The sequence below is a fragment of the Rhinatrema bivittatum genome, chromosome 12, assembly GCF_901001135.1.
Source record: "Rhinatrema bivittatum chromosome 12, aRhiBiv1.1, whole genome shotgun sequence".
Lineage (NCBI taxonomy): Eukaryota > Metazoa > Chordata > Amphibia > Gymnophiona > Rhinatrematidae > Rhinatrema > Rhinatrema bivittatum.
In genome coordinates, this window is record NC_042626.1 from 60,842,375 (window position 1) to 60,870,130 (window position 27,756).

A 27,756-nucleotide genomic window follows, 5' to 3' on the forward strand; every position below is an offset into this window, starting at 1 on the left:
CTCTTACATGCTTGCTCTCTTACACAGTTTTTCACACATACACACACATAGGCTCCCAATCACATGCCGTCTCTCACTTTTACATGTTCTTACTTTTACATGCTGTCTCTCTCTTATACATACATACTGGTTCACTCTCATTCTTACACTCACATACACTCTGTCTCTCTCTCACACTACAGGGCCTCTGCGTCTCTCTTCCCCCCTCTGGGCCACCTCTTCTTGGGCTGCCATGAGATGGGATTGCTGTGGCCCTACTACAAGCATTGCTCCTTTCCTGCACTTATTTATTTATTTATTTAACAATTTTTATATACCGGCATTCGTAGGACACATCATGTCGGTTCACAATTAACTGAGAGAGGAAATTACAATGAACGAGGATAGAGAGAGTCAACGATATTACAATGAACTAGGAACAAGGATAGAGAGCGTCAACGAGCAGGGATACAACTTTGTAAAACGAACTGGATGAAGATTATCCATGTTAGGAATAGGTATGCATCAGGATGTTAAGGATGCATGTACACTTAAGAACTTAACATATGAACTTATTTACAATATTAATATTAAATGCAGGGGCAGGGAGAAGGGGAGAGGGGGAGCGAGGAGGGGAAAGGAGAGGAGGGGGTAGGGGTATAGGAGAACGTTAAGGCAATGGCTCTTTCAAGGAAAGGCTGTTTGTAGGAAGAGAGGGGAGGGGTAGGGGAGAGGCAGCAGGGTGCTGGGGAAGGGTGGGGGGAGGCTAATATGCCTCCTTCTTCCTGCCCATGCAGCTCTGGCAACTTTTTTTCTTCCAGGGCCTCATGGGCAGGAAGGAGGAGGAGTACCCATAGTTTTGGGGCTACCTTCTTTTCTTCGAGCTGTGGTGGGATGGGCTCCACTGGTCATCCCCTCATTTTGGGCTGTGGTTGGATGGGCTTCACCATGGCCCCACTAGTTTTCCTATACCGGGGGGGAGGGGTAAAAGCTGTGCATGGCCGTGAAAAAAGTTGTGTGCAGTCGTGCACGAATGTAGCTTAGAGGTAAGTGTTCTTGATGCCCCAAAATACTAAAGGATTTTGTACCATCCTATACCTAAGGGCCTTGAACGAATTTCTCTTCAAAGAAAAGCTTAAAATTTCCCTGGGCTCCATTTTTTCCCAGGCATACAATGGAGACTACATATGCCCTCCGAATCCCAAGGATGTGTACACTAATATAAGTACATGCCAGCCACAGGAAGTATCTCAGATTCACGGTTAGGTGTCCTCAGAAGTGGTTGGTTTATCAGAGCCCACATGGAACTTTTATCTCAAAGTTTTTAGAATTTTAAGGACGGGTTGCGGGAGGGTTTGGACGAGGGCAGGCTAGGAGTTTCATGTTGGTTCTTTTTATGAGCCTGTCTGGACCAGAGTAAGCTATTCAGGTGGTCCTTTGTAGAAAATGATATGTTTCGCAAGAGCAGCATGCCATATTGCAACATGTCCATATGAAGGCCCTTTCAGTCTCATTTTTTCAATGGAGCCCACTGGTCACAGATCTTTGCTATCCTGTTCTCTCTGGGCATCCTTAGGTAGGTTTTTGTCAGTTCTTTCAGTTTCCATTCTTTTCCGGTATCCATTCAGTGCACTGGTTTTTTATCCAGTTCTTCCTATGAAGAAGACTGGCTGTGTAATAGGATTATGTCTGCATGAACTCCCATGATGAATATTCCTGTTACTGGGGGCTAGTCATGACATCTGGGGATGTCGCATTTGCATGATAATGATCCTAGAATGTGTAGGTCCTGGCTTGTCCTTATGAAAAAGCACTTTGGGTACCCTAAGTTTGGCCCTTCAGAATCGGTATCTGTAGGCATCGACATCAATGGATCTAGGAATTGCATTGAATGATGGTGGTGCTATCGGTATTGAGAGAGCATTGAAGCCCCTCATCATCAGGCACCAGAGAGACAAACCATCATTTGTCCCCTCCCATTCGAAGAAGGTGAAGGGGTAAGCCTCTTTGTTCCATCATCAAGAATGGAACAAAGAGGCTTACCCCTTCACCTTCTTCGAATGGGAGGGGACAAATGATGGTTTGTCTCTCTGGTGCCTGATGATGAGGGGCTTCAATGCTCTCTCAATACCGATAGCACCACCATCATTCAATGCAATTCCTAGATCCATTGATGTCGATGCCTACAGATACCGATTCTGAAGGGCCAAACTTAGGGTACCCAAAGTGCTTTTTCATAAGGACAAGCCAGGACCTACACATTCTAGGATCATTATCATGCAAATGCGACATCCCCAGATGTCATGACTAGCCCCCAGTAACAGGAATATTCATCATGGGAGTTCATGCAGACATAATCCTATTACACAGCCAGTCTTCTTCATAGGAAGAACTGGATAAAAAACCAGTGCACTGAATGGATACCGGAAAAGAATGGAAACTGAAAGAACTGACAAAAACCAAGAAGCATCGGAACTGGTCTCCGTTAATGTGCGATGCATGAACAAAGATTCTGGGTTGGCTGTGAATCCCCCAAAACGCTCATCCTCTATGCATTCCCAGGAATCGCCACAGTCTCCAGGGGTCCAGGTGTCTGCTGTTGATACACCTCAGGTTTCTCAGGAAGGTGTGGCTACTCCTCCTGCCTTTCAGTCTGTCTTGGTATCTGCAGTGTTTGAGGAGGAGCTGGACAGAAAGATCAAGCAAGTCTTGGATAAGTCAGTACAGAGCATTGATACTCTAGCATCGGTATCTATTTATACCAATGTCCAGCTGGTGCTTGGAAGCTTAACAGTTCCCCAATAGCTGTTTCCGGAGGAGATTCCATATCATTGTCTGCTGCACCGATAGTCATCTCGAGCCCATCAAAAGGAGGATACTTCCCTGAAGCAAGGAGTTTCTTGGGGTCCAGGCCTCAGGCTGTGATCTGGAATCCCCTCCATACACTGACATCATATTATTGTTTGGACAGAGATTCCCAAAGTGACAGTAAGTTTGGCCAGTCTGTCCTGGCAGATCTCTTGGAAGTGAAGAACCCAACTCCTAGGCCCTAGAGTCTGTTTTTGTTGAAGGCTGCCCCTGTAAAAAACAAATGTATAGAAAAAACGCTTGTAGGCACCAAAATCATTTGTTGCCCATTGCCATTGTTTTGGTTTCTTCCTTTTCATTCAGGGCAATCTGTAGCTAGGCATACCCCAGTTGAAGACTGCCATCCTTCTTGACGTCAAAGAAAGCAGAGTTGCTTACCTGTAACAGATGTTCTTTGAGGTCAGCAGGATGTCAATCCTCTTGGAATTCATCCAGTTCCCCTTGAGTTGGCTTCTTGAAGTATAAGCTAAAGAATTAGTTCTTTTGTTTTCCCCATGCTTCAGTAATCGCCAAAGTCAGTGCAGTCCTGGATGAAATATATAAGGGTTTCTCCAGCTAAGAAATTCATTGACTTTTTATATGCAAACACTAATTATAATCAAACAAGGCACAGATGTGGATAACTACTCTTCATTGCCATCTCAACTTGTATGTGTCAACTTGAGTGTATATTATCAGCCCAAAACATTCAAGGGAATCTAAACTTTTGAACAGGATTGTTTTATTGTTTCCTTTATTGCTATGATTTGTTTATTGATTGTGATATTCTGTGATGCATAAAGCAGTTTAATCAGAAACATATTAAAAATAACAGATGTTTTGCGTGATCACATATGTTTTCTTAAAATGCTTCACATCTTACAAATTCTGCCAGGGGTATGTAAACTTATGAGCACAAATGTATTTTCTGCATGGAAAACTTTGTGCACAAAAATGTCTTCTTTTTTTATTTATAAATTTTATTAAACCACAGATTGCAATATAAAATACTTGTTGTAACCAACGAATCATATAAACATACTTCCATGGATATTTTCCATTTTATTCCCCCCATCCCCTTACTCAGTAACATTCCAAAATAATACAGCGCAGGTAGCAGTAACTTAATAATGAGCCTTAGCTTTGCTATTTATACAAACACAGGAAAGGTTCCCAAACTATTACGTGGAAAGACACCCTGTGTCGATGAATCACTGTGAAATAACTCATATAATATGATGACCACACCCTTTATAAGTGTCCTTTGGGATGGCTCCATCACTTTCTTCCAGTGGGCTGCCACTTCACACCAGGCAGCAACAAAGCATGTTTTCAGCCCATAAAATAGACTACAGGTCCTGGTAGTGGAACTTCAGCTTCCATTCGTAAGCTAATGTTAGTCCTGGAAACTTTACTCCACTTGTAGGAGTTAATCAGCGCTCATCGCTGCATTGGCATGGAATTTCCATGGGAGGGTGCTAACTTAAACCCACATTGTTGTGTGCAAAACTCCTTGCTGCGTCAGCAGTAAAGTATGGACAACTGAGGGTTAAACTGTGCGCACCTTATTGTGTTGGCCTCATTATCTTAGGGGTAAAAGAGAGTCTCCTTACTATCTTGGATAAAAGATGTGGATTATCTTATACTGGATGATGAGAGATGCACATCAGCTGGCAGTAATATCTGTTTTTGTCTCTTGTTAATATATTTAGCACATTGTAAAAGAAAATGCGTCAGTCACCCTCTAGGACTGATTCATGGTATATTGGTTCTTATGTAGGACCAGATTTCCAAGGTTTTTTCCAATTTTTGATCAGAGTCCCTTTATCTTCTGGTTTCCAAATTTTTATGTTATCTTTTCTCTGTTGCATAGTTATGCAATACAAAAAATATTTGTGACTATCTGTTGCTACCTTCTCTTTTTCTCTATTCTCTTCTACAATAGTTAAAGGAAGACCAGAGAGTCCACTATGTTTAGCCTTCTTCAGCAGATCATCTGTCAGTTCCCTCGAGAGGATTCACTGGAAGGCAGAAAGAGACCCTGCCACAGCCCATGGGAGACTTGCCTCAGTAATCGTCACATGTGGCATTTCTTTGTATTGGCATCTAAAATCTGAAAAGATCTTCACATGCTCATTTTTCTGCTCTCTATGGTCTCTGCCATCCTTTTCAAATCTATCTATAATTGTAGGTATCAGTTCTTCCCCTAAAAGCACATTGCACAGCATTACCACTCTGTGTAATCTGGAGATGATAAAGCCTCTTTATTCACAGAGGATTGGGCCTGTCTCTTCATGCCTTACCCTCCCTGTTCTTTTAGTTGCTCTGAAGGTAAATGATGTATTTATTTTTGTCCTTCCCCATTTCCATTCCCTCTCATTTTTCCATACTGTATGCCCAAGTGGCTCAATGAGCCCAAGCTGGTTTCAGATACACTCTTGCGGATGCTTATTGGCCAGGGTGGTAGCCATCTTCCCTCTCTCTCTCTTTGCCTGAGTGCTGGTCTCAACATAGAATGGAAGATAAGGACCATAAGGTTCATCTATTCCACCTAATTTCCCAACAGATAAGAGAGTGAAATCTGAATCATCAATGGTACAGTGCTCTGCTTAATTAATGTTGTTTGCTTTCTCTTCACCTTTGTTCCTTTAAATCTTTCCTTGTGTATTAAGATCAGAACTGTACCTTGTACTACAGGTGCGAGAAACTGTGAGTTCCATTTACAGAGGCAAGATAGACCAGCACATAGGGTGTTTGGGGATCAGCACATAGGGTGTTTGGGGATCAGCACATAGGGTGTTTGGGGATCAGCACATAGGGTGTTTGGTCTTCCACTCCCTGGGTCGGTTGGAGTTGGAGATGCTGTGAAGCCAACAATCACAGCTTCCCTGGTGGAGGGAGTCATGGTCATTTCTTAAAGTTGACACCTCCTGGCCAGATTTTGGGGCCCATGATTGCAGGGTACTGGAAGGACCCAGGACCATCACTTAAATCACTGGATTAGATATGTTGGGGGTAGGGGGGAATTTAAGATAAAGGAAAATCACCTATCTTAATTGGTTGCAAATGAAGGCTAATGGTACAAGATCTTAGCTTTGGTTCCAGCTGAGTTGGAAGAATCTGCCAGGTCAAATAAATATCAGTGACAAGATAGCTTCCTTATTTGTCAGTTCCAGCTGGCTTTTGCTCTCTTCAACTTTTCCCGTTTCTCTTGTTGTCTTAACCTCTTTCCTCTTCTCCCTTTCCTATTATCCTTTTTTCTCGCATCACCGCCTCCTCCGCTCTTTCACCTTCTCTTTGTTGCATTCATTCATCTCTGCCTTTGGCGTGCTGTCTTCATGTTGTCTCCTTTGCTGATGCCAGAGCTTCTGCTCATTAATATACAGGTGTACCATCTGTTCCTCTTACACCTCCGTGCTTGTGTTGGATTTGGGCCTGAGCCCAGTGCGTGTACATCTTTTACTCTGTAACAGTCAGGAAAATGTGTTCTGGTTAGAAAAAAAAAGGCTTACTGCAAGAGCTGTTTATTTCCTCCTTCTTTATTGTCCTGTATAGGAAGAAACAACCAGTTCTTACTGTGATGGCTTTACATGTCCACCAAAACTTTGATTTTCTTTTTGATAGCACTTTCCTGCTTTTTTTTAGCTAGCACTGCATCCTCTTCTCTCATCTGAGGAGCAACTGCTGCTGGTAAGAGGAGCCAGCAAAGGAGAGTCAGAGAAGCCTGTGAACGGGGGGGGGGGGGGGCTTTCTATCTGCGCGCACAGCACTTTAGGTGAGGCATATTGTGCCCCAAAGTGGGAGGCCATGCCCCTTAGCTGTAATGTTATTGAAAGCAGCTGTTGCGGCTATTAAAAGGGCCACTCCAGAGATGGGACTCACCCCTTTGTGCATAACTTCAAGGGTAACTTTGTTACCTACCTAGATTCCTTTCCTTGTGATTTCTACATACTGTTGATGGATTTTATTATATAGGGTATTTTGTTTTGTGGATTGTTTTTCCCTAAGCCTTTCAGGCTTTCAGCCTGCTTTTCTGGCTATTCTATGGCCACAGAGAATGTAGTTTGACAGAGTTTATCTTATATGGGACTCTGTAAGGGGATATCATTTGATAGCTGATAACGTGCTTTATTTGGGTATCCCAGCCCATTCAGGTTGTCTGTTCTATTCTTATTCAACCTCAAAGGGACTGTATCAATGCAGTATAGTATAATACATATAAAATAATCCTAAATGCAGCCTACCTATTCCTCACCCTATTAAAAAAAACGGTGGAGCGCATTGTACTATTATAAACTACTCCCAATTTCATTGCAATAAATATAAGTAATATATAAAGCTTAATATTTAATATACATAATTAGCATCACAGTAAATACACTAAAATTCATTAATCCCCCATTCTCTAACAACTACCAGCAAGTCCAATCCCCCAGATGCTCTTGAAAGAATGCCCAAAAGGGCAACTCCTTTAGGTTCACTCCTTCAGAGATGAGCCGTCCATACTACAGGGGTGACCTAAAAGGCTCCCCCAGGTGATGACAGTAGGGAGGGGTTGGGACCAGCAAGGCAGTGAAAAAGCCTCAGCCAGAAGTAGCTGCAGGCAATCTTGGTCTCTCAGCACAAGCAGAACATAAGAACGGAAATAATTTGCCATGCTGGGTCAGACCAAGGGTCCATCAAGCCCAGCATCTCCTTCCTCCCCTTGCTATGGAAGTAGGTGGAATTTTGCACACTCCAGGTATCGTCTGAGATTTCTGAGTCCCTCCCCAGAGCAGAGGATAACATTTTCTTCTCTGCACCTGTCTAACTCCAGATTTGATCTTCAGGAGAAACTGATCGTTGTGAGATCAGTCAAGATTGTCTCTTATCCATGACCTGATCATTAAATATGACCTTCATATTCTGTGTATCACTGATACATGGGTGGATGAGGAAGAAACTATCAGTCTATCGCAACTATGCTCAGTGAGGTGTTTTTCCTTTAAGTGCCAGACTTGTAGACAAGGAAGAGGGATGGCAATTGTATGTCACAGTCACTACAGGTCAAACTTGAGGAAGAAAGGCAGTTGGGCATCTCAGACTGATTTTGAATCTTTTGGGTCAATCAGTGGTAATATTTGTACTCATTTATCAGCTGCCATCTTTGGACAAATTTATAATGGAAAAGGTAATGGGACTGATTTCACAATTGGGACTGATTTCACAATTGGGACTGATTTCACAATGGGACTGATTTCACAATGGGACTGATTTCACAATGGGACTGATTTCACAAGTCTTAAAAAGAATAAGACCACTCTTCCATTTTCATGACTACAGAACTATTCTACAATCAATAATTTTTTCGAAACTAGATTACTGCAACTCTTTGCTATTAGGTCTTCCATCATCTCACACCAAACCCCTTCAGATGGTCCAAAACACGGCTGCTAGAATATTAACTAACACACGGAGAAGAGACCACATATCACCAATCCTCAAAGATCTGCACTGGCTGCCAATTCATTACAGAATCATATATAAGTCCATAACCATTATTTACAAAGCTATACATCTACACTCTCAGCTCACCCTTCAAATTCCTCTCAAAAAATTCACGTCCAAAAGACCAATCAGAGAATCCTATAGAGAAACCCTACAAGTACCACCCTCCAAATCTATGAGGCACATAACCGCCAGAGACAGGGCTTTCTCCACTGCAGGACCAACATTGTGGAACTCCATCCCACCAGATTTGCGACAGGAACCCTGCCTTCCTACATTTAGGAAAAGACTTAAAACGTGGCTATTCACGAAAGCCTTTCCGGAACTAAACTAAACCTATTCCATTATTACCTATTCGCTCAGACTTTGCCTTAATCATAATAATTAATATCCCTACCTCATAAGGGCAATTCTTCAACGCTATAAGCACATTGACTGACATATATGTTATATATATTTAAACCCCTGCTTCTTTTCTCTGATCCAAGTTATATTACTCCCTTGTTTTATTGTAACTGCATTCCTTAGCCTTCTCTTGTTTAACGTTTTTTACTACTATTACTATTATTTTATTATTATTATTACTTAGATCAATGTTATTTATTGCCTCTTGTTCCCTATCTACTTGTTAATTGTAAACCGACATGATGCGATTTTTATCGCGAATGCCGGTATAGAAAAACTTAAATAAAAAAAAAAATAAAAAAAATTAACTATTAGGGGTTCTAAATTGTGCTGATTGGTGACTTCAGTATCTACACCGATTTTATGGAGCGTCTGGGTTTGTCCCAGCTTATGCTTACATCAGCACCTAGTGAGGGGTCATTCGATAGACTGGTTTTTCACCTCAGAAAAGTTTCTGATTGATTCAGATATACTCATACACTCTTGTTTGAAGCTGAATTCTGCTTAGGACATTTTCTGGTAACGTTTGTGCTAAAATTAGGTGCTACCTCTCGACAAACAACTAAAGTAAGTGTGTGTGTTCTAGCAGCTTGATGTGAGGATACAGTAGAAAGGTCAGTAAAAACCATTGATGCCTGTATCCCAGAGGTTGATGGAACAGTTAGCTTTCACCTGGAATCAGTATCTTAAGGGCTGCTGTTGACTTGGTTGTCCTGTTGAAAACACATTGCATAAATCCCCTCATGTTTTCCCCGTGGTATCACAGTGGCTTATGCTTGTACTTGGGAACTACTTTCTTATTAATTAATATTCTCTTTAGATGGTAAAATGGTTTCCAACCTTTGGTGTCTCTGGTTTGATTTTCTGGCTCTTTTTTTCTCATTCTTGGTCCATATTTCTTTTCCTTTCTTTGTTTTCTCTCCTTTTCCAGTGTTGTCCTTTATTTTTCTTTTCTGTTTCAGTTCTGTGTTTTCCTTCATTTCTTTCCTCCAGCAATGGATGTTTTACTTTCTTTTCCCTTTTCTTTCTCTCTTGCTTTCTTTTTCTTTTCCTCTTCCTGTTTATCATACCTGCTCTGTGATCACCGTTCTTCCTCCTGTTTTTCCTGCACTCTCTCCTCTCTTCCTCATTCTCTTCTTTCTACATTAACACCCTAGATTCCTCCCCCCAACCCATGGTCTCCTTCTCCATCTTCTGCCATCCCTGGTCCTCACTCACCCCCACCTTCCCTCCCTTCCCCTTTGCTCTCATCTTCTCCTAATTTAAATCTTCCTCAACCCTCTCTCTTACCATTTTTGCATTTCCCTTGCTCTTCCCTCTTGCTGTCCCCCATTCCACACCCACTCTTGTTCTTACCTTTTGCTTTCTCTCCCAGCTCTTGCTCTTTCCTCTGGCTGTCCTCTCTCACTCCCCCTCTTCCTATCCCCTTACTCTCTTCTCTGGCAGCCCCTGCATTCTTGGTCTCTCCACTCATGCCTCTTACGCTCTCACACTTATACAAAATCTTGCTCTTTCTCTTCACTGCTCTTTCCCTTCACTGCTCTTTCCTCTCACTGCCTCCCAACATAAACACATTTTCTGTTCTTCTCTTTTTTTCTCCTTTACCCTGATCCATGTGGGAGAGAAAAAAAAAAGTGCTTCCCACCTTTTGCTGCTGTTTGCTTCTGGCTATCAGAATGAACCTGTCAGAGACTGGGGGCAGAGCTGCTTTCCTGGCTTCTGCCTCAGACTCCATCCTAGTGCCTACCCGCTGCTCTGCACAAAAACAGGTTAGATCTGAATAACAGAGACTACGGTTCCCTGCAATTGACCTGCTGAAAAGTTTAGTTGCTACTGCAGTAGTTGTTTACAATACAGTGGTGCTTACATAGCAATGATCTGCATGGAAGAGTTGTCTGAAGGAAACCTTCTTTCTACGGCCTTACCACAAAAATTGTCTAATGTATGCAAAACAAAAACTTGATAGGTCTGAAATGTTTTGGAACAAAGTGTTTAGGACTGATGAAACTAAACTTGAACTGTTTGGCCACAACCACACAAGATACATTTAGATAGAGGGTGAAACATCTGAAGAAAAGAACATTTAGAGAGAGGGTGAAGCATCTGAAGAGAACACCTTTGCAAACCTTTAAGCACGGGGCTGGATCTATTATGCTTTGGGTTGTGTGGTAGACTATGGTACTGGAAATATATAAGAAGAATGGCTTTAACATAGTCTTAAAAGTTACTGTTCCCACAGTCAATGAAGAAAATGGATACTTTAAAAAGACCGTGATCTGAAATACTTACAGGAAAGAAAGATGGATGATTTGGCATGGAATTCACAGTTCCCAGACTTGAATATAGAAAGCTTGTTGGGCAATCCCAAACATGGAGCGCATGCAAGGAAACCTAAGAGTATTTCTGAGCTAAAAAGAGTTCTTTAAGGAAGAGTGGGAAGGCTCTTTCCTGGCTTCAGGAAATGTTTGGCAGCTGTAATGGCTGCCAAAGTAGTTGTTACAAAGTACTGACTGAATCGCTGTCCAAAAGTTTGCACAAGCCATATTCACTCTCTTTTTATCTTCAATTTGTTAAAGCCAGCAAATAGTAATTTTGCATTAAAAACTTGCTGCTACTTAGTCAAACAAGTTGGAACTTGTCTGGATAGGTGCCGCTTTCAAGATTTAGCCAGATAAATTTGACTAATCGGAGAAAATTCTTTTTCACTCAACGCACAATAAAGCTCTGGAATTTGTTGCCAGAGGATGTGGTTAGTGCTGTTAGTGTAGCTGGGTTCAAAAAAGGTTTGGATAAGTTCTTGGAGGAGAAGTCCATTAACGGCTATTAATCAAGTTTACTTAGGGAATAGCCACTGCTATTAATTGCATCAGTAGCATGGGATCTTCTTAGTGTTTGGGTAATTGCCAGGTTCTTGTGGCCTGGTTTGGCCTCTGTTGGAAAAAAGGATGCTGGGTTTGATGGACCCTTGGTCTGACCCAGCCCGGCAATTTCTTATGTTCTTATCCTGATAAGTAGTGAATAACTGCTATATTCACGTATTTTTATATCTAATTTTAAAACTATAGACGCGGAGATTTTACCTGCATAATTTACATGTATTTACCTCCTGTAGTCAACTTTTACATGTGTAAGTCAGGATATTTTCTAACATGCATGGGGCAATGAATTTACCAGTTAGTCTGCCAGTTCGCCCAGACTATCTGCAGGTTATAGAGACCTTCCTGGCTCTTCAACCTGAACTCTTCCCCCCATTTCATCAAGACCCCTCTACCCAGTCAGTATTTCATTTGTAAGACATTTACCATCACACACCAGGTCTAGAGCAGGTGTAAATATATGCAAGTAAGCTGCCAAATTTACATGTGGCAATTGCTTATAAAATAGCAGCTTACATAAATATTGGCCCTGGCCTGACCCTTTTACATGTGCAAATTTACTTGTATACTCTTACTTACACATGTATTGTGAAGTTTATAAAATAGCATATACGCGAATATATGCTGTTTACATGCATATGTGCTGATTTTTACATGCATAACTCATTGAAAATTCACCTTTTAGTGTTTAGATTTGAATATAAATTTTGTTAAAATACAGACCATCTTAGGGGGTCACAGACTTTTTCTCAGCTCTATAGAATGATAAAGTTATACGATAGTCCTTTTCATTTCTGGAATAAGTGTGAGTGGTGCTAATGTGTGGTACATAACTTTGTATAATCTAGCAGTTAGCTTCTGTTCACTTAGAAATTCATTGAAACTTACAATTGAGAAGGGGTGCCTACATTTTTACACACAAATGTATATACAGAACTCTTCATAGAAGCTGTAAGAAATGTCAGAATACCTTCTTTAGACTTTGTGGATTGCTTGATTCATAGGCACCCTCAAAGTAATCAGCTTGTGATATTCTTCCAGCACATTTGCAGTAGCTGTTAGAGCCAGAAGGCTAACAGGACTTTTGGCTTCAAGTCTTCATGAAGATCTACATCAAAAACAGTGGATCTTAGTAAATATCACTGCTTTGCTCTCCTTACCCTGGCAACAGCTACAACTGAGCAGCCATCTACCCATAGGAAAAGTTAGCCTCGACACTACAGGAGACAGTACTATTATTCAAGAAGAAGGTTAGGTTGAGTGGATTGGCTTTTAATCTGTTTTAAACCACTTAGTGAAATATTAGATATGGGCTGTTTATCAAGTTCACAGATAAATAAACCTTTTCTTTTCAGTGGCCTTGCCAGCAACAGCAGCACAACCCAAAGCTCTGCAACAAACACAAACTGAATCTAATCCTAGCTTTGGACTACAGCATCCAAAAAACTTCCATGTTAGATTTAAACAGCCTTCCAGTGAGGGGGAGGATAGCTTCAGCACTTCAACACACTATGGTCTTTGATAACATAGTAAATGATGGCAGATAAAGAATAAAATAGGTCATGTAGTCTGCCCAGCAAGGTATTTAAAGATGAATTTTCCACCTGGATGTGCGATTCTAGCACTTGCACATGTCCACCCAATTTTATAAGTTGTCCAGATGCATGTACAAGTGCTGATGGACAGATATCTCCCATTGGACAAAAAGGGGGTGGGGAATGATCATTTCGGGATGTGGCTAAGAGATGTACGCCCAAGTACTTACAAGCCTGTATGCGTGTTCATGTCCAGTGCCACGTTATTTACTTCTGCTATGGATGATATGTAAGTCTGAAAATAAAATGTACATGCATTTGTAAAGTGTTTGAGGGGTCTGGGGTAACTGGGGGAGTGCAGGCTAAAGATTCAGGCATCGTTGGAGGACCTAGACGAACTGGTGAAACTGGTCATCAGCTGGACACGCATCTGTTATAAAATACTCTCACTTGTGCATCCAAAAGCCAACTTACACTGCTGGGAACGCACAAGCTTAAAATGAGGCCCACATGTAAGCACACTTGGGCTATTTATTAGCATGCGTGTGTATGTTGCACATGTTATAAAATTGCCATGTATGTGGGCGCATGCAGACACATGCACATGTGCACCCACGCGCCCATTTGAAAGTTACCATCCCTGGATTGTAACTGCTGTGTCATGCAGGTTTACCCCCATGCAGAAATGTTACACCAGTGTTATCACATTTACCTTTGATTCTTCATTTTTAACTCTAGTCACTAGAAATGCTCTATTTATCCAATGCCCTTTTGAATTCCATTACCATTCATATCTTCAACTTCTCTTCTGGGAGGAACTCCAGGTACCCACCACTTTTCTGTGAAAACAGTATTTCCTGATGTTGTTCCTTAGTATACCCACTTGTATCTTCATATTGTGACACCTAATCCTACAGCACCTTTTCATGGCGTCTGCCCACACTTTGCCCTTATCATGTGACAGGAGCTACCCAATGGCATCAGTAGCCCATATCACATGATAGGACTAAGGGCGGATCGAACCATTTTGAATAATGGCTGCACCATGGAGCACCACCAGGGATGTTTTGGTGAGTCCTGGGGTGCTTGAGAGAGGGTAGGCCATCTGGTCAGGGTGAATATTTTAATAAAGGGGAAGGGTTGAGGTCCTGTGAGCAGTTTTTTGTTTTGTTTTTTATAAAATAGTGCTGCTTTGAAAAAAAAAAAAGAAAAGAGAATTTTTTAAAAATCACAAAATGAAACAAATGCGCACTGGTAACTGTCACTGCACAAGAAGGCCTAAATATGCTTAGAACAAGCCTTCTCAGTTTTTCTGAGCTTTGAGAGAGCTTTTCTTAGCACTGTTAGATGGCATCACACTTGTGTGGCTGATTTTGCCTTACTGTGTGGAGAACACCTGTTATGGGTAAGAAACATTATTGTTTCTTCAAGTCACTTGCAAGCCATAAATTTAGGAAATTTTCCCTGTTAATTAAAGACCTAGACAACTCTGCATCAGGTACGGAGGCTGCTATGGTCTGGCTTTTAAGTAAGGACTTGGATACTCATTTCAGGAAAAAAGTTCTTGACATTTAGGCTACATTTGTTCTAGCTGCTACAGTAGTATCTGGAATAACTAGATCTGTACTTGTGGTTAGTGTTGCAGTGGGTGAGGAAAATTCATCCATTGCTGTAGATTCCTTAAGGCTTGTGATAGATTTTCAGGACTTCGAAGGAGTTAGTTTGCTAGAAGTGGCGAAATTAATAACACTAAGGGGTAGATTTTATAAAACTACGCCCGCGCGTACTTTTGTTCACGTACCAGGCGCAAACAAAAGTACGCCGGATCTTATAAAATCCGGGGTCTGTGCGCGCAACGGGGGGTGCACATTTGTGCACCTTGCACGCGTTGCCCGTTCCCTCCGAGGCCCTCCAAATTCAGAGCAGCCTCGGAGGGAACTTTCCTTCGGCCTCCCCCCACCTTTATCGCGAAAGTTACGCCTGCCCCAGGCGGGCGTAATTCGCGCACGCTGGCCGGCCTCCGCCACATGATACCCCGGCCTGGGAGAGATTTTGGAGGCCTCTGTCACGCCCCCGGAATGCCCCGGATGACGCGCCGCTGGGACACGCCCCCCCCCCCCCCCCCCCCCCCCGGAAAGCCCCAGGACTTACGTGCGTCTGGGGGATTGTGCGCGCCACCGAGCCTATGCAAAATAGGCTCGGCGCGCGCAGGGGGGGTTTGAAAGGGTTACGCGCATAACTTATGCACGTAACCCTTTTAAAATCTACCCCTAAGGCTATGATATGTAGTCTTGACCCTATCACTACAAGATATGTAAAAATTCCCATGGTATGGCTTCTCTCCTATTTGACTCATATTGTTAACACCAGCCTTAGAGCAAGGCTCTAACCATTAACCTTGACAGGAAGGAATGTTTTTTCCAATATTGAAGAAACCAGGATTGGATCCAAACCTGGTTGAGCACTACCATCCAATCTCGCATCTACCCTTCCTCCACTAGGTAATTAGAATACTGTGTACCAATAGTTACTTAACTTTCTGACTGAGAATAAAGGTTTCTACCCATGTCATAGTGGATAACACATTGAAATCGTCGGTTCAGTGTGCTGCGCAGTCAAAAAAGCAAACAGAATGTTGGGAATTATTAGAAAGGGAATGGTGAATAAAACGGAAAATGTCATAATGCCTCTGTATCGCACCTTCAATACTGTGTACAATTCTGGTCGCCGCATCTCAAAAAAGATATAGTTGCAATGGAGAAGGTACAGAGAAGGGCAACCAAATTGATAAAGGGGATGGAACAGCTCCCCTATGAGAAAAGACTAAAGAGGGTTAGGACTGTTCAGCTTGGAGAAGAGACAGCTGAGGGGGGATATGATAGAGGTCTTTAAGATCATGAGAGGTCTTGAACGAGTAAATGTGTATCGATTATTTACTCTTTCGGATAATAGAAAGACTAGGGGGAACTCCATGAAGTTAGCATGTGGCACATTTAAAACTAATCGGAGAAAGTTCTTTTTCACTCAACGCACAATTAAACTGTGGAATTTGTTGCCAGGGGATGTGGTTAGTGCAGTTAGGTTTAAAAAAGGATTGGTTAAGTTCTTGGAGGAGAAGTCCATTAGTTGCTATTAATTAAGTTGACTTAGAAAATAGGCACTGCTATTACTAGCAATAGTAACATGGAATAGACTTAGTTTTTGGGTACTTGCCAGGTTCTTATGGCCTGGTTTGGCCTCTGATGGAAACAGGGTGCTGGGCTTGATGGACCCTTGGTCTGACCCAGTATGGCATGTTCTTAGGATTCTGTGAGGGGCTTGTAACAGAAACAGCACTACCGGCATTTGTAAATGGTTTGGATGTAGGGCAAATAGAGAAAATTATGCACTCCTGCTACTATTTGACGTATCTGCTGCATTGGATACCATTAAGCTGAAGCTACTACTTGAACAACTGTTAGAGCTGAGTATAGTTTATTTATTTTATTTATTTATTTGCTTTTATATACCGACATTCATTGGAGTACATCACATCGGTTCACATTACAACAACTGGAACAGTATGACAAGGGTCATACTATTTTACATTTTAACATTAACTGAGATTGAGAAACATAAACAAAGGTCATTTAACATAAATCGTTTAACAATAACTGTGACTGGTACTAATACATATTATGTAACGTAAGTTTAGATAGCGGGTTTTAAAAAGGGTGGTTTAGGCGTTGTGGGGAGTACATGTGGGGCGAGAAGCATTTGACAGGGATAATGGATGCCGGATGAAGTTCACTTCATTCCTCATGGATTCAGTCAACAATATTCTCCAAAACCGACTACTGCAATACTCTCCTTTTAGGACTCCCGATCTCTGCCACTAGACCACTACAGATGCTCCAGAACTCAGCAGCCAGGATATTAACCAACACTAACCGGCGAACTCACATCACCCCGATACTTAGAAACCTACACTGGTTACCTATTAAATACAGAATTTTGCACAAAGCACTCACCATTATCCACAAATCCATACACAACCAACTTCCTTTAGACCTTCAGTTACCACTCAAACTATACACATCTGCAAGACCCATCAGAGCGGCACACAAAGGAACCCTTCAAGTTCCCCCAACTAAATCCACTCGACTAACGTCCACAAAAGAACAGGCACTTTCCACAGCTGGCCCCATCATCTGGAACAACCTGCCGACTGATCTAAGACTGGAACCCTGCCTGACTACCTTCCGGAAAAAACTCAAGACTTGGCTTTTTGTCCAAGCCTTCCCTTAAGCTTAACATCGCAACAGTGCTTTCATTTAGCTCAATAGACTAAATGTACAAACCAGTAACTGCATATTCATCCATGTTCATTCTCCAGTTTTTTCTGTCCTTTATTTCCTGGCTACTCTAGCCTCCAAGTTCATTCTCCCTGTTATTTGTATCTGCGCTTTGGCCTTCTTGTTATATGGTTTTTGTTAAGTTAACCCCTAAGTTTGATGTAAACCGGCCTGATATGAAGCTTGTCATGAAGTTCGGTATAGAAAAATGTTAAATAAATAAATCATATGCTGTGGGTTAAATGGGGAATTGGCCAATGAACTACCAAACTGCTTGATTGTGAGGTCCCACAGGGATTAGTGTTGACTCCAATTTTTAACATTTATCTTTCCCTCCGAGTTGCCCTGTTTCAAGGGTTTGGAGTAGACTTACATTTTTGCTGATAGCATTCAACTGGTAAGCTTTTGCTAATTGGCTAGTTGATCATAAACCTAGGATGAACCTGATGAAACGAGATCCTTAGCTATACTTCCATCTAAAGCAGGTGTTACTATTCCATCTAAAGGGATAGTTAAGAGCCTTGAATTTTCTTGGACTCCCAACTGACATGGGTAAATAGGTGTACTCCTGGGGGAATTCTGCGTTACTGCGGAATGCAGAATTGCCAAATTCTGCACAGAAAATAGAGGAGACCCCGGCATGCCACGAACGGAGCGCGTCCCGCGGCACACGCTCCATTCGTGGCTAAGATGAAGGCCAAGTGCGCCGTTCGTGGCGAAAAGGGAAGGCCCCCGTGTGCCGCGGCACACGGGGGCCTTCCTTTTTCACTGCGAACGGTGCGCCGGGCCTTCATCTTCGCCACAAACGGAGAGCTTCCTGTGGCATGCCGGTGAGAGAGAATGTATGTCAGGGAGGGGGGGTGTGAGAGAGAGCAGGAGGATGTGAGAGAGAGCTTGGGGGGGGGGGGATGCCGGTGAGAGAGAATGTGTGTGTGAGAGAGGGGAGGGTGACAGCATTGTTGGTAAGAGGGGGGTGGGGAGAAGGTGAGAGAGAGCATGGGAGGTAAGAGAGGGTGGGAGGGGGGGTTGCTTGAGTGTGGGTTTCAGAGAGGGAGCCTATATGAGGGGAGGGTGACAGAGAGCAGGAGGGTGTGAGAGAGAGCATGGGAGGTAAGAGAGGGGGCTGGGGGGATGCTTGAGTGTGGGTTTCAGAGAGAGGGAGCCTATATGAGGAGATTGTGAAGGAGTGTGTATGTGTGTGAGAGATTGGGAGCTCGTGTATATGAAAAAGGGATTGTGTGTATATGAGGGTGCTAGCCTGTGTGAAGGGATTGTGTATGTGTGAAACAGAGCCTGTGTGAAGGGCTGCGTGAGAGAGAGACGTAGCCTGTGTGAGGATGTATGTGTGAAAGAGAAAGGGAGCTTGTGAGGGAGCCTGTATGAGAGTGTGTGTATGTGGAAAGGACACTCTTACAGTGAATTTCTAGGGAAATTCTGCACAAAATATTTAAAATTCTGCAACTTTAATAACTTTTTTCTATAATAATTTAAAATGTAATTACTTAGACTGTCATGTAAATTGTGTTATTTTGACCAATATAAAGTTTGCAGAATTTTGCAGAATTTTCAGTTTTTTTGTGCAGAATTTTAACATTTTTTGCGCAGAATTCCCCAGGAGTAATAGGTGTCAGCAGTTGTGCTTACATTTATATGTGTGAGACACATTTACCAACTCCATCCATACCTGAACAGGAAGGACCTGGCCTCAGTCACCAGCCGCATTTTGACTACTGTGATTTCCCTGTTTCAGGGCCTCATCTAGTCTAGTACCGAGTGACTGCAGTGTCTTCAAAATACAGCGAGTTGCAAGGTTGCTGACAAGAGACAAAAGCAATGACCATACAACACCTATTTTGAAGGCACTGCTATGGCTCCCAGATGAATTTGGAGTAAAAGTCCTTTCAATTATTTTCAGGTGCTGAACTTGATATACTTGAGTTACTTGTGTATATTACTTTCCCATTAAAAATCTGAGACAGTAAGAGTTTTGGGGAGACAGTTGGCCTTTAGCTATTTTGCTTCTGTATTGTGGAACAGTGTGCAATTAGAGGGGCAGATAGAAATGAGTTGTTTAATGTTTTACAATAAAATCAGACTCTGGCTAAATGAACAGGCATTTGGGTAATGTGCCAGAATTGGATTCTTTCAGGCTTGAGTAGATAAGTACTGATGATAACCTTCATTTTTTTTCTTCTTTTAATTTTTGAACCAAGACACCAAAATGTATGCCAATTATTAGCAGGTTGATTTGCCTGATACCAGCTTGTTGGGTTAGTATTCTGTCCTCACTGCATGTGTGCAGCTATACAGAGAGCTAAACCCTAATTTGGCTTGGTACACAAAGACAGCTTGTTTCTTAACTTAAACATTTATTAACAGGAAGCAGGAAAACATTGAACATACTGAATGATGTTGGAACTGAGAATAACATGAGCTGGTACATTTTTTTTACGAATCCTCCTTAGAATACATATGTTGAATTAGTGGGTAAAAAGGAATGCCTTCTGAAGGTTGCTTGCACAGAATGAAGATTCTTCTCCCACAGGAGAAATTATCCTAGCACACCTGGTAGCTTGGCCAATCCCCACAGGCTACACAGTTCTGTCTTAGGGAAAATCAAAGTTAAATGTGGATGCAGATATTCTCGGCAGGTGGCAGCATAAACCACAAACAAAGACAGCATGTAAATAGTGAAACAAAGAACAGCAATTAATATTTCTATCATGACAGGACAGTTAGTGTCCTGGAAAGAACCATTGATAGGGAAGTGTTGTAGGTAACGAGGTGGAGTCAATGTTTTGATGTGTGTTCTTGGTACTTGATGTCTTGAGTGTTTGTGTATTATTGGGTTTTTGTGTACTGATTTGTATTTATTCTGTGTAGATCTTATTGTAACTTGCTTTGTGACCATTAGGAAATGCGGGTTATGAAGAAAGGATAAAATAAATACATAAACCCATCCTTTCAAGGGCCCTTTCCATCTCCTGCCAGTACACTCCTTCCACCTTTGCACTGACTACTGGTTTCCATTCTGGGTTTCCTTTTTAGGTGAGTGTAGTTCAGGACTCGGTAAACATCTCTGGCCAGAACACCATGAATATGGTTAAGGTCCCTGAGTGTCGCTTGGCAGATGAACTTGGAGGATTGTGGGAAAATTCACGCTTCACAGATTGCTGTTTGTGTGTGGCAGGGCAAGAGTTCAAGGCACACAAAGCAATTCTTGCAGGTGAGTGTTTACCTAGATGTGCATGAAATACCAACCATTGGGGGAAAGAAAAAGAAATAGTGATAGGAAGAGGAGAAAAAAGGGAAATAGGTTCAGAACAAAAAGAGTGAGGATGATATTTGGGTCTAAGAGTTCATTTTCTGTCTTTACAAGTCCATAGGTTGGTCTTGATTATGGTCTACATGGAGGTTGGGAGTGTCTGGGTATTCACAGTGAGTGGGGGTTGGGGTATCAGATGAGGACAGTCTTGGTGGAGTTTGGAAGTGACTGGGTTAGGGACAGGCTGGGCAGGGGTTGATGATGCTTATGGTGTGACCATGTCTCATGTGTAATTGGTTGTGGCTTTAAAAAATTTTAATCTTGTCTGTTCATGGGTTCCAGCTCGCTCCCCAGTTTTCAGCGCTATGTTTGAACATGAGATGGAAGAGAGTAAGAAGGTGAGAGCTAGGACTTGGTAGGGGAAGGGTCATTAACATCTGATGGGTGGGGGGCAATGTTTCCTCTAATTTTTTTATGGGCTGGGCACGCAGAAATGTTCTCGCGTGCAACAGAGTGTATAAATTTGTGCCCAGTGTTATTTGAAGCACCATTCTATTTTCTTTTTCTTGTGCATGCTATGTTTTCCTGTCTGTGCTTTTTTTCATGACTTATGTGCACGTGCATAGCTTACAGGGAACATTGGTGGGGGATGGGGAGTGGGTAGATGGAATGGGGTGGGGAACGAGAGGGTAGGTAGGGAAGAGGAAGGATCCAGGGCTGTATGATTAGTACAGAGTTTGGTAGTGGAAGCAAGGATTATTGAGGTCTGTTCAGGCACAGAATGGAAGGATTAGGATCAGGTGGGGAAGGGGTGAGATGTGACACATTCTCTTAAGGATGATTGTGGAGGAGGATGGCAATTTTTAGATCATGTCCAGCTTTGTCTTCTGATCCATTTCCTGAGGAATGTGGGTTCTGTTAGGTGGTTGAAGGAAGAATCATGAGTGCAAACCAAAATATGGTTTTGGAGAAAGGTAGTATTTACTAGACTGTGCTCTTGAGATAAATGGCTGCATGCCTTTAGCATGCTTCAGTCTCTAATTGTATGTTCTTTTCCTGATGTAGAATCGAGTGGAAATCAATGATGTGGAGCCAGAAGTTTTCAAAGAGATGATGTGTTTTATATATACGGGGAAAGCACCCAACCTTGATAAGATGGCAGATGATCTGTTAGCAGCAGCTGACAAGGTGAGTTGGAGGTGAAGCGCAATGCCACCTCCTTCCTAGTCACAGGTGGTGTATGGAGACACAGGAATGGAAAATGGTGAAATAGTACAACAGGGTGAAGGAATCTTACTATTGCAGGTGGGCTGAGGTGAGGTGGCAGGAGGAGGGAGTCTTGGCATATTCCAATCATATAGTGGTTAGAGCAGTGGACTACAAGCCAGAATTCAAATCCTGCTGCCACTTCTTGTGATCTTGGGCAGGTCATATCAACCTCCATTGCCTCAGGTATAAACTTAGATTGTGAGCCCTCTGAGGACAGGGAAATACCTTCAGTATCTGAATGTAATCTGCTTTGAAGTGGCTGAAAGGTGGAATATAAATCAAATAAAAATGAATACTGCTGCAGGTGAAATGGGATGGCAGGGTGAGTGAAGGCCTACAATATGAGGTGGTTATATGGGATGGCAGAGTAAATGAAATTGGCACTGCCTGGTAGTGAAGCTCTGATTGCATGTTTGGAATCTCTCTTTAGTACGCACTGGAGCGGTTGAAGGTGATGTGTGAGGATGCACTTTGTAGTAACCTGTCTGTGGAAAATGCTGCCGAGATACTCATCCTTGCTGATCTTCACAGTGCAGACCAGCTGAAAACCCAGGCTGTGGACTTCATTAACTAGTGAGTCATCTGTGGGAGGAAGGGCAGGGAGGAGGAGGCAATGATAGCAGAAAATGGTGTAATCATGGATTCTTGTATGTAATCTTGCTTGCTTTCTTGTTTACATGATAGTTATCAAACTAAAAGAAATCATGTACAGTCCTAAGCATCTCTTGTTAATCCCTCTGTCCTTTTATCTAATTCCAGTAACTTCAATAGAGATTGGTTAATCCAACCAATCTCTATTGAAGTTATTGGAATTAGATCCCTCGATAGATTTATCTTACCACCTTATTATATGCTGTGTGGGAATGCTTCTCTAAATATTATAGTATATCTTTGATTGGTTCTGACTTTTTTAGCATCCACATTTGTCCCCTTAGGAGTAACTTGCCAGTATTTAAGAACATAAGAAATTGCCATGCTGGGTCAGACCAAGGGTCCATCAAGCCCAGCATCCTGTTTCCAACAGAGGTCAAACCAGGCCACAAGAACCTGGCAATTACCCAACACTAAGAAGATCCCATGCTACTGATGCAATTAATAGCAGTGGCTATTCCCTAAGTAAACTTGATTAATAGCCATTAATGGACTGACAGCACAGAATTAAACATGCAGCAAAGAGGAGAAAAACAAGCAAAGATTTGATTTTGTATATTTTGTTCTCTTCCTTCCTAGTCATGCGTCGGATGTTATGGAGACTTCAGGCTGGAAATCCATGGTGGTATCCCACCCTCACTTGGTGGCTGAAGCATACCGTTCTCTGGCATCCGCACAGTGCCCCTTCCTGGGACCACCACGCAAGCGACTGAAGCAGTCCTAAGGCATCCCCAGTCCAGGGTCTAATGCTTTCCCTGGAGTAGCACCGGCTGCTCCCAACTTCATCACCAGTCCCACCATGCAAGCTGGGCAGCTTTGCTCTACAGTGTCAGGGACGAGAGACTGCTTCTGTGACACCTAGATTTTATAACCAGCACCATGTGACTTAGGGGGAAGGGGAGGGTAGACCTGGGGCTAGGGAGTGTACAATTTGTCGAACCCTATCGCTGCATCGTCAGTGTGTTCCCTTCCACTCGGGCCCAGAATTTGCCTTCTGTGCCTGACCTTAGAGAATAAACCCCTCTGATGTGAGTTGCTGGGGGTGGGAAGCATCGCTGCCCCTGACAGCACAGAATTAAACATGCAGCAAAGAGGAGAAAAACAAGCAAAGACTTTTTTTAATATGAAGGAAGAACCAGGGTGGATTCTGTGTTTCATAGAAAAGGCATTGTTTCCTCGCCACTCACTGTGCAAAGACCTTGCTGCATGCCTCCACAGGAGAGAGAGAAGTGCCTGTCAGTAGCACAAAACTAACCCAAGACTAGCTGCTCTGTACCGCAACCGGCGGGGAGCACAAAGGGCTTCGTCAGGGTGGGAGCTGTAGAGAAACTGACAGCCTGGCCTGGGCAAACCCATTCCAGCTTGAGAGACTGAAGAGTCCTTGATACATAGCATGCTATCAAAGATCCACCCTTGTCTATCCTGTTTTTAGAGCAATTTGGAAAACATTTTTCCCTTTTATTTCCCCCTCCCTTTCTTCTTTTTGGGTTTTTCTTTTTTTTTTTTTTTTAAACCATGAGGAATTTTATCATTCACTAATGCTATATCTGTGGCCACCGTTGTGCATTGCTACATGATTTGTACAGACTGTTTGCACCTGGTGTGCGCTGGCTGTGTCGGACACCCTTCCCTGTCTGTATATTATTCGCTGCTGTTACAGGGATGAAATGGGGAAAAAAGAGAGCTTGGTAAAATTTGTTTTGGAAAATATAAATAATTCCTATTTTGTATTGTGTGGTATGCCTTCATCTTTCTTGCTTGGATTTTGTGTGCCTTTAGCTGCTGCCAAGCTATCGAGTCTATAGTACATGAAAGATCAATCCTGTTGGAATATTCAGGAGCAGACACCTTTTGTTTCTATGAAACATCAGTAATAGTCGAGTCATGTGCCTGTTGATTAAAGACCTCTTGGTCTATCTACGCGGTCTGCCAATTATGCAGCCATAGACCCTACTCATTCTTTTGTCCTCTCCCTCCCTCCCTCACCTTGTGGCATGCTTTTAAGGTCCCTTTTGCATCTGTCTCAAGCACACTTAAAATCACTTGAGGAGATGGAGGTGAATAAAACTGTTCTCTCCAGGAGTTTCATTTTTCCTCTACCCACTAGGCACAATTTGCTGTTGCCATTCTGATACTGCCGAGATAACTTTGCATTGGAAAAAAAAAAAGCTATGTCCTCGCATACCATCGTTATACAACAGAAAGCAAGTTTTTTGTAATTTTTGAGGGAAGAGGGCAGATTTTCTTTTGCTACAGATAACTCTATAGAAACAGTTTGGCAAGTATTGTGACTATGGCCTGAAAGGCTCAGAGCAAGTGTATTTCTGTCAGAATGACATATTTTCTGCAGTGTGCTGGCTAGTGTGGAGGACATTTTCTGTCCATTGTTGCTGGCTGAATATCTTGAATTCTCTGTGGTCCATTAATCCAGCTGGTCACTAGCAAACAAGAAATGTCAGACTCAGAAGCCATAATTCACAGTTTAATAGTATTTATCCATGTTTCTTGAACTCATGGTGTTGCCAGCCTAGTTCAGTCATGGAATTTTGATTTACTCCTGTTTTTCTAATTCTTATAACAGTGCACTCTGCAGAACAAGCAGCAACAGGATTGCTGCACTGGGACATGCATTTGAAAAGACAAGATTAGACTTCCATGGTATGATGAAATGAAATTGTCAGCAGCATTTCCTAATAATTGGTCTCTATTGTTATCTTGTCAGTTATTCAGAATACCTTTACCAGGTACATCCACTATTTAAAGCAGTGGTGCCAGTGAAATCAGCAAAATAGCAACAATTTTTCCTTGCCTTTTTACTTTCTTGGTCCCTTTCTCTGACCTAATTTTTTTCCTTGTGGTTTTATATTTTTGGAATGAACAGTGTACACCTCTTATTACAGCCATGAACCCTTTGTTTTTAGAGCTGTCCTTCCCGGGGTACAACCCTAAGTCATTTCAGCTTTATCTCTTCTTCACTTGTTTCTGTTTACTGACTCCATGGGAATTTTATGATTTCAAGCAAAGGATGAACCTGATTTTAATCAGGTGCATAATCGTGGGAACATGAAACACTAGTTTTCTTAGCATCTAGAGAGATGAATCCAGAATCAGTGGGTTATGCACCTCTACCAGCAGATGGAGATGGAGCAAAGCTGACATCACAGTATATATACTCCTGCAGTGAAATCAGCCTGCCAGTATTCTCTATCTCTAGCAGATGGTGGCTGTCATCTCCCCATTGGGGATTGCTTCAAATTTTAGAAGAAATAAAAGATTTAATGCCCCTCTTTCCTGCACTAATACCAAATGGTCCCTCCCCCAGTTTAGAATTCCTGAGGTGATTTCCGTGGTCCCTCAGATAAGTGCCTTGGTCTAGTAGCTGGTTTTCTCAGCAGGCGTGAACTTAACTGTTTAAAACAGCTGAAAGGCAGCAGGTGCAGGAAGCCGAACACAGCAGTGATGGTTAATGCCCTCTCCCTCTGCAGCCGGAGACCGTCTCTGTACTCAGTCTGGAAAGGCTGAGCTCAGGTAAGGTTTAAAAAAAAAAGGAGAAAGTCAGAGACAGAATAGGAAGGGTTATTTGTAAGGCTTTCCCCTTCCTCTGATCTCTGTGCTTGTTCCCGCTTCCAAGGGAGGTTAAGGGACTTGAGCAGCCTGGGTGGGCTACTCCCCGCTATTAGGATTTTTTTTCTGCGCCGCCAGGTAGGCCACAACGGCGTGTTTGTGTGCTTTTTTCTGCATGTTAGGCTGCCCTCTTCAGGACCATTGGTGCATGCAGGTGCGTTTGGCTGTGCATCCAAGTTGTGCGCCCAATTCGTTTTGGGGTACACTGCCTCTGCACAATCTGGGCCACATTGGTTGTGCGCTTAAGTTCGGAACAGTGGAAGTGCGCCTAGTTTTAAGATGCTTAGTCTTGGGACGCCTAAGTTTTGTGCCCCTAAATTTTGGACGCATATATTTTACAGCGCAAATTCAGCTGGGGACACACTTTTCGGTCACCTGTTAAGCATACTGATAGAATGATGGCTCCCATAGCTAAGAAAACTAAGTGCCTCTCCCTCTGTGCTGGCTGTCATATTCAGGCATTTCAGTATGGTATTCAATCTAACTTGTGCCAGCACTGCTTAGAGGCTCAGGGAGAGAATTACTTTCATCTGATTTTATTAAGCCCAGTTCTTCCCAGCCTGTAGAGGGCCTGGGTAAAGACATGTCAGGAAGGGTGCCTGACCTTGGAACTCCCTTAACTGGTTTGTCAGCGGGGGAAGGTAGCTCAGTGGGCACAGCACAGGTGCCTTCTGGTTTTGGCATGGATCCTTCTGCCTTGGGTAGAAATTTTATTAAGGATTGCAAGCCTTTCTTCAGGGACAGTCCTCAGCCCCGACTAATCTTGCCAAGTCAAAGTTACCTCTCACTCACCTGGTACCGCTGTTAAGCACAGAAGTACACCTAGATTGGAAGCAGGTCTTCCCGATAGAGATCCGGATGGCACGGATGATGAGGTCGATCCTGGCTCTCTGGAGGATGGAGAAATTTCTCTGAGACTGGAACCTTAGAGGACTATATTGTGGTTCTTTCATAATGATGAGTTACTAGCTCTGATTTCCCAGACCTTAAAGGTGCTGTGAGTACCTGGGGCAGATTCCAATACTGAGCCAAAGAAAAAATCCCATTTGGTTTCATTACGTAAAGCCTCTTGTTTTTTCCCTGTTATGGAAGCCATTCAAGAATTGATTGATCTTGAGTGGGGCGCCCCGGAGGTTAATTCAAAGGGGGTCGAGTCTTGGAAGGCCTATACCCCCGAATCCAGAGGCGAAAGAGTGGTTGCGTTTTCCGAACGTGGATGCGCTTGTGTATGCAGTTTCCAAGTGGACAACTATTCTTTTGGAGGAAAGAGTGGCCCTGAAGGATGTGCACAACAGAAAGAGTGAGGCCATCCTTAAGCAAGCGTTTGAAGCAGTGGCAGTGACCTTGCAGATAGCTTCTACTTGTTCCCTAGTGGCTCGCTCCTGTTTACTTCTCTATCAGGAGGTTGATGAATCTGGAGTGAATTCCAGGGCAGTTATGAAACCAGCTGCCGCCTTTTTGGCAGATGTGGGCTGCAATTTGGT

The 27,756-nt window shown here is 42.8% G+C and overlaps 1 protein-coding gene across 10 annotated transcripts in view; it reads left to right on the plus strand.

Moving 5' to 3' along the window:
• The window catches only part of SPOP (speckle type BTB/POZ protein), a 190,884-nt gene extending 166,506 nt beyond the window's left edge, over positions 1–24,378 (plus strand). For all 10 annotated transcript variants that reach the window (XM_029573351.1, XM_029573353.1, XM_029573349.1 and 7 more), the window contains 5 exons: positions 20,512–20,689; positions 21,071–21,126; positions 21,794–21,916; positions 22,428–22,570; positions 23,228–24,378. In XM_029573351.1, coding sequence (XP_029429211.1) covers positions 20,512–20,689; positions 21,071–21,126; positions 21,794–21,916; positions 22,428–22,570; positions 23,228–23,372 — 645 coding nt within the window. In that variant the 3' untranslated portion in view covers positions 23,373–24,378. The remainder of the gene's footprint in view (positions 1–20,511; positions 20,690–21,070; positions 21,127–21,793; positions 21,917–22,427; positions 22,571–23,227) is intronic.
• Positions 24,379–27,756: the final 3,378 nt, after the last annotated feature.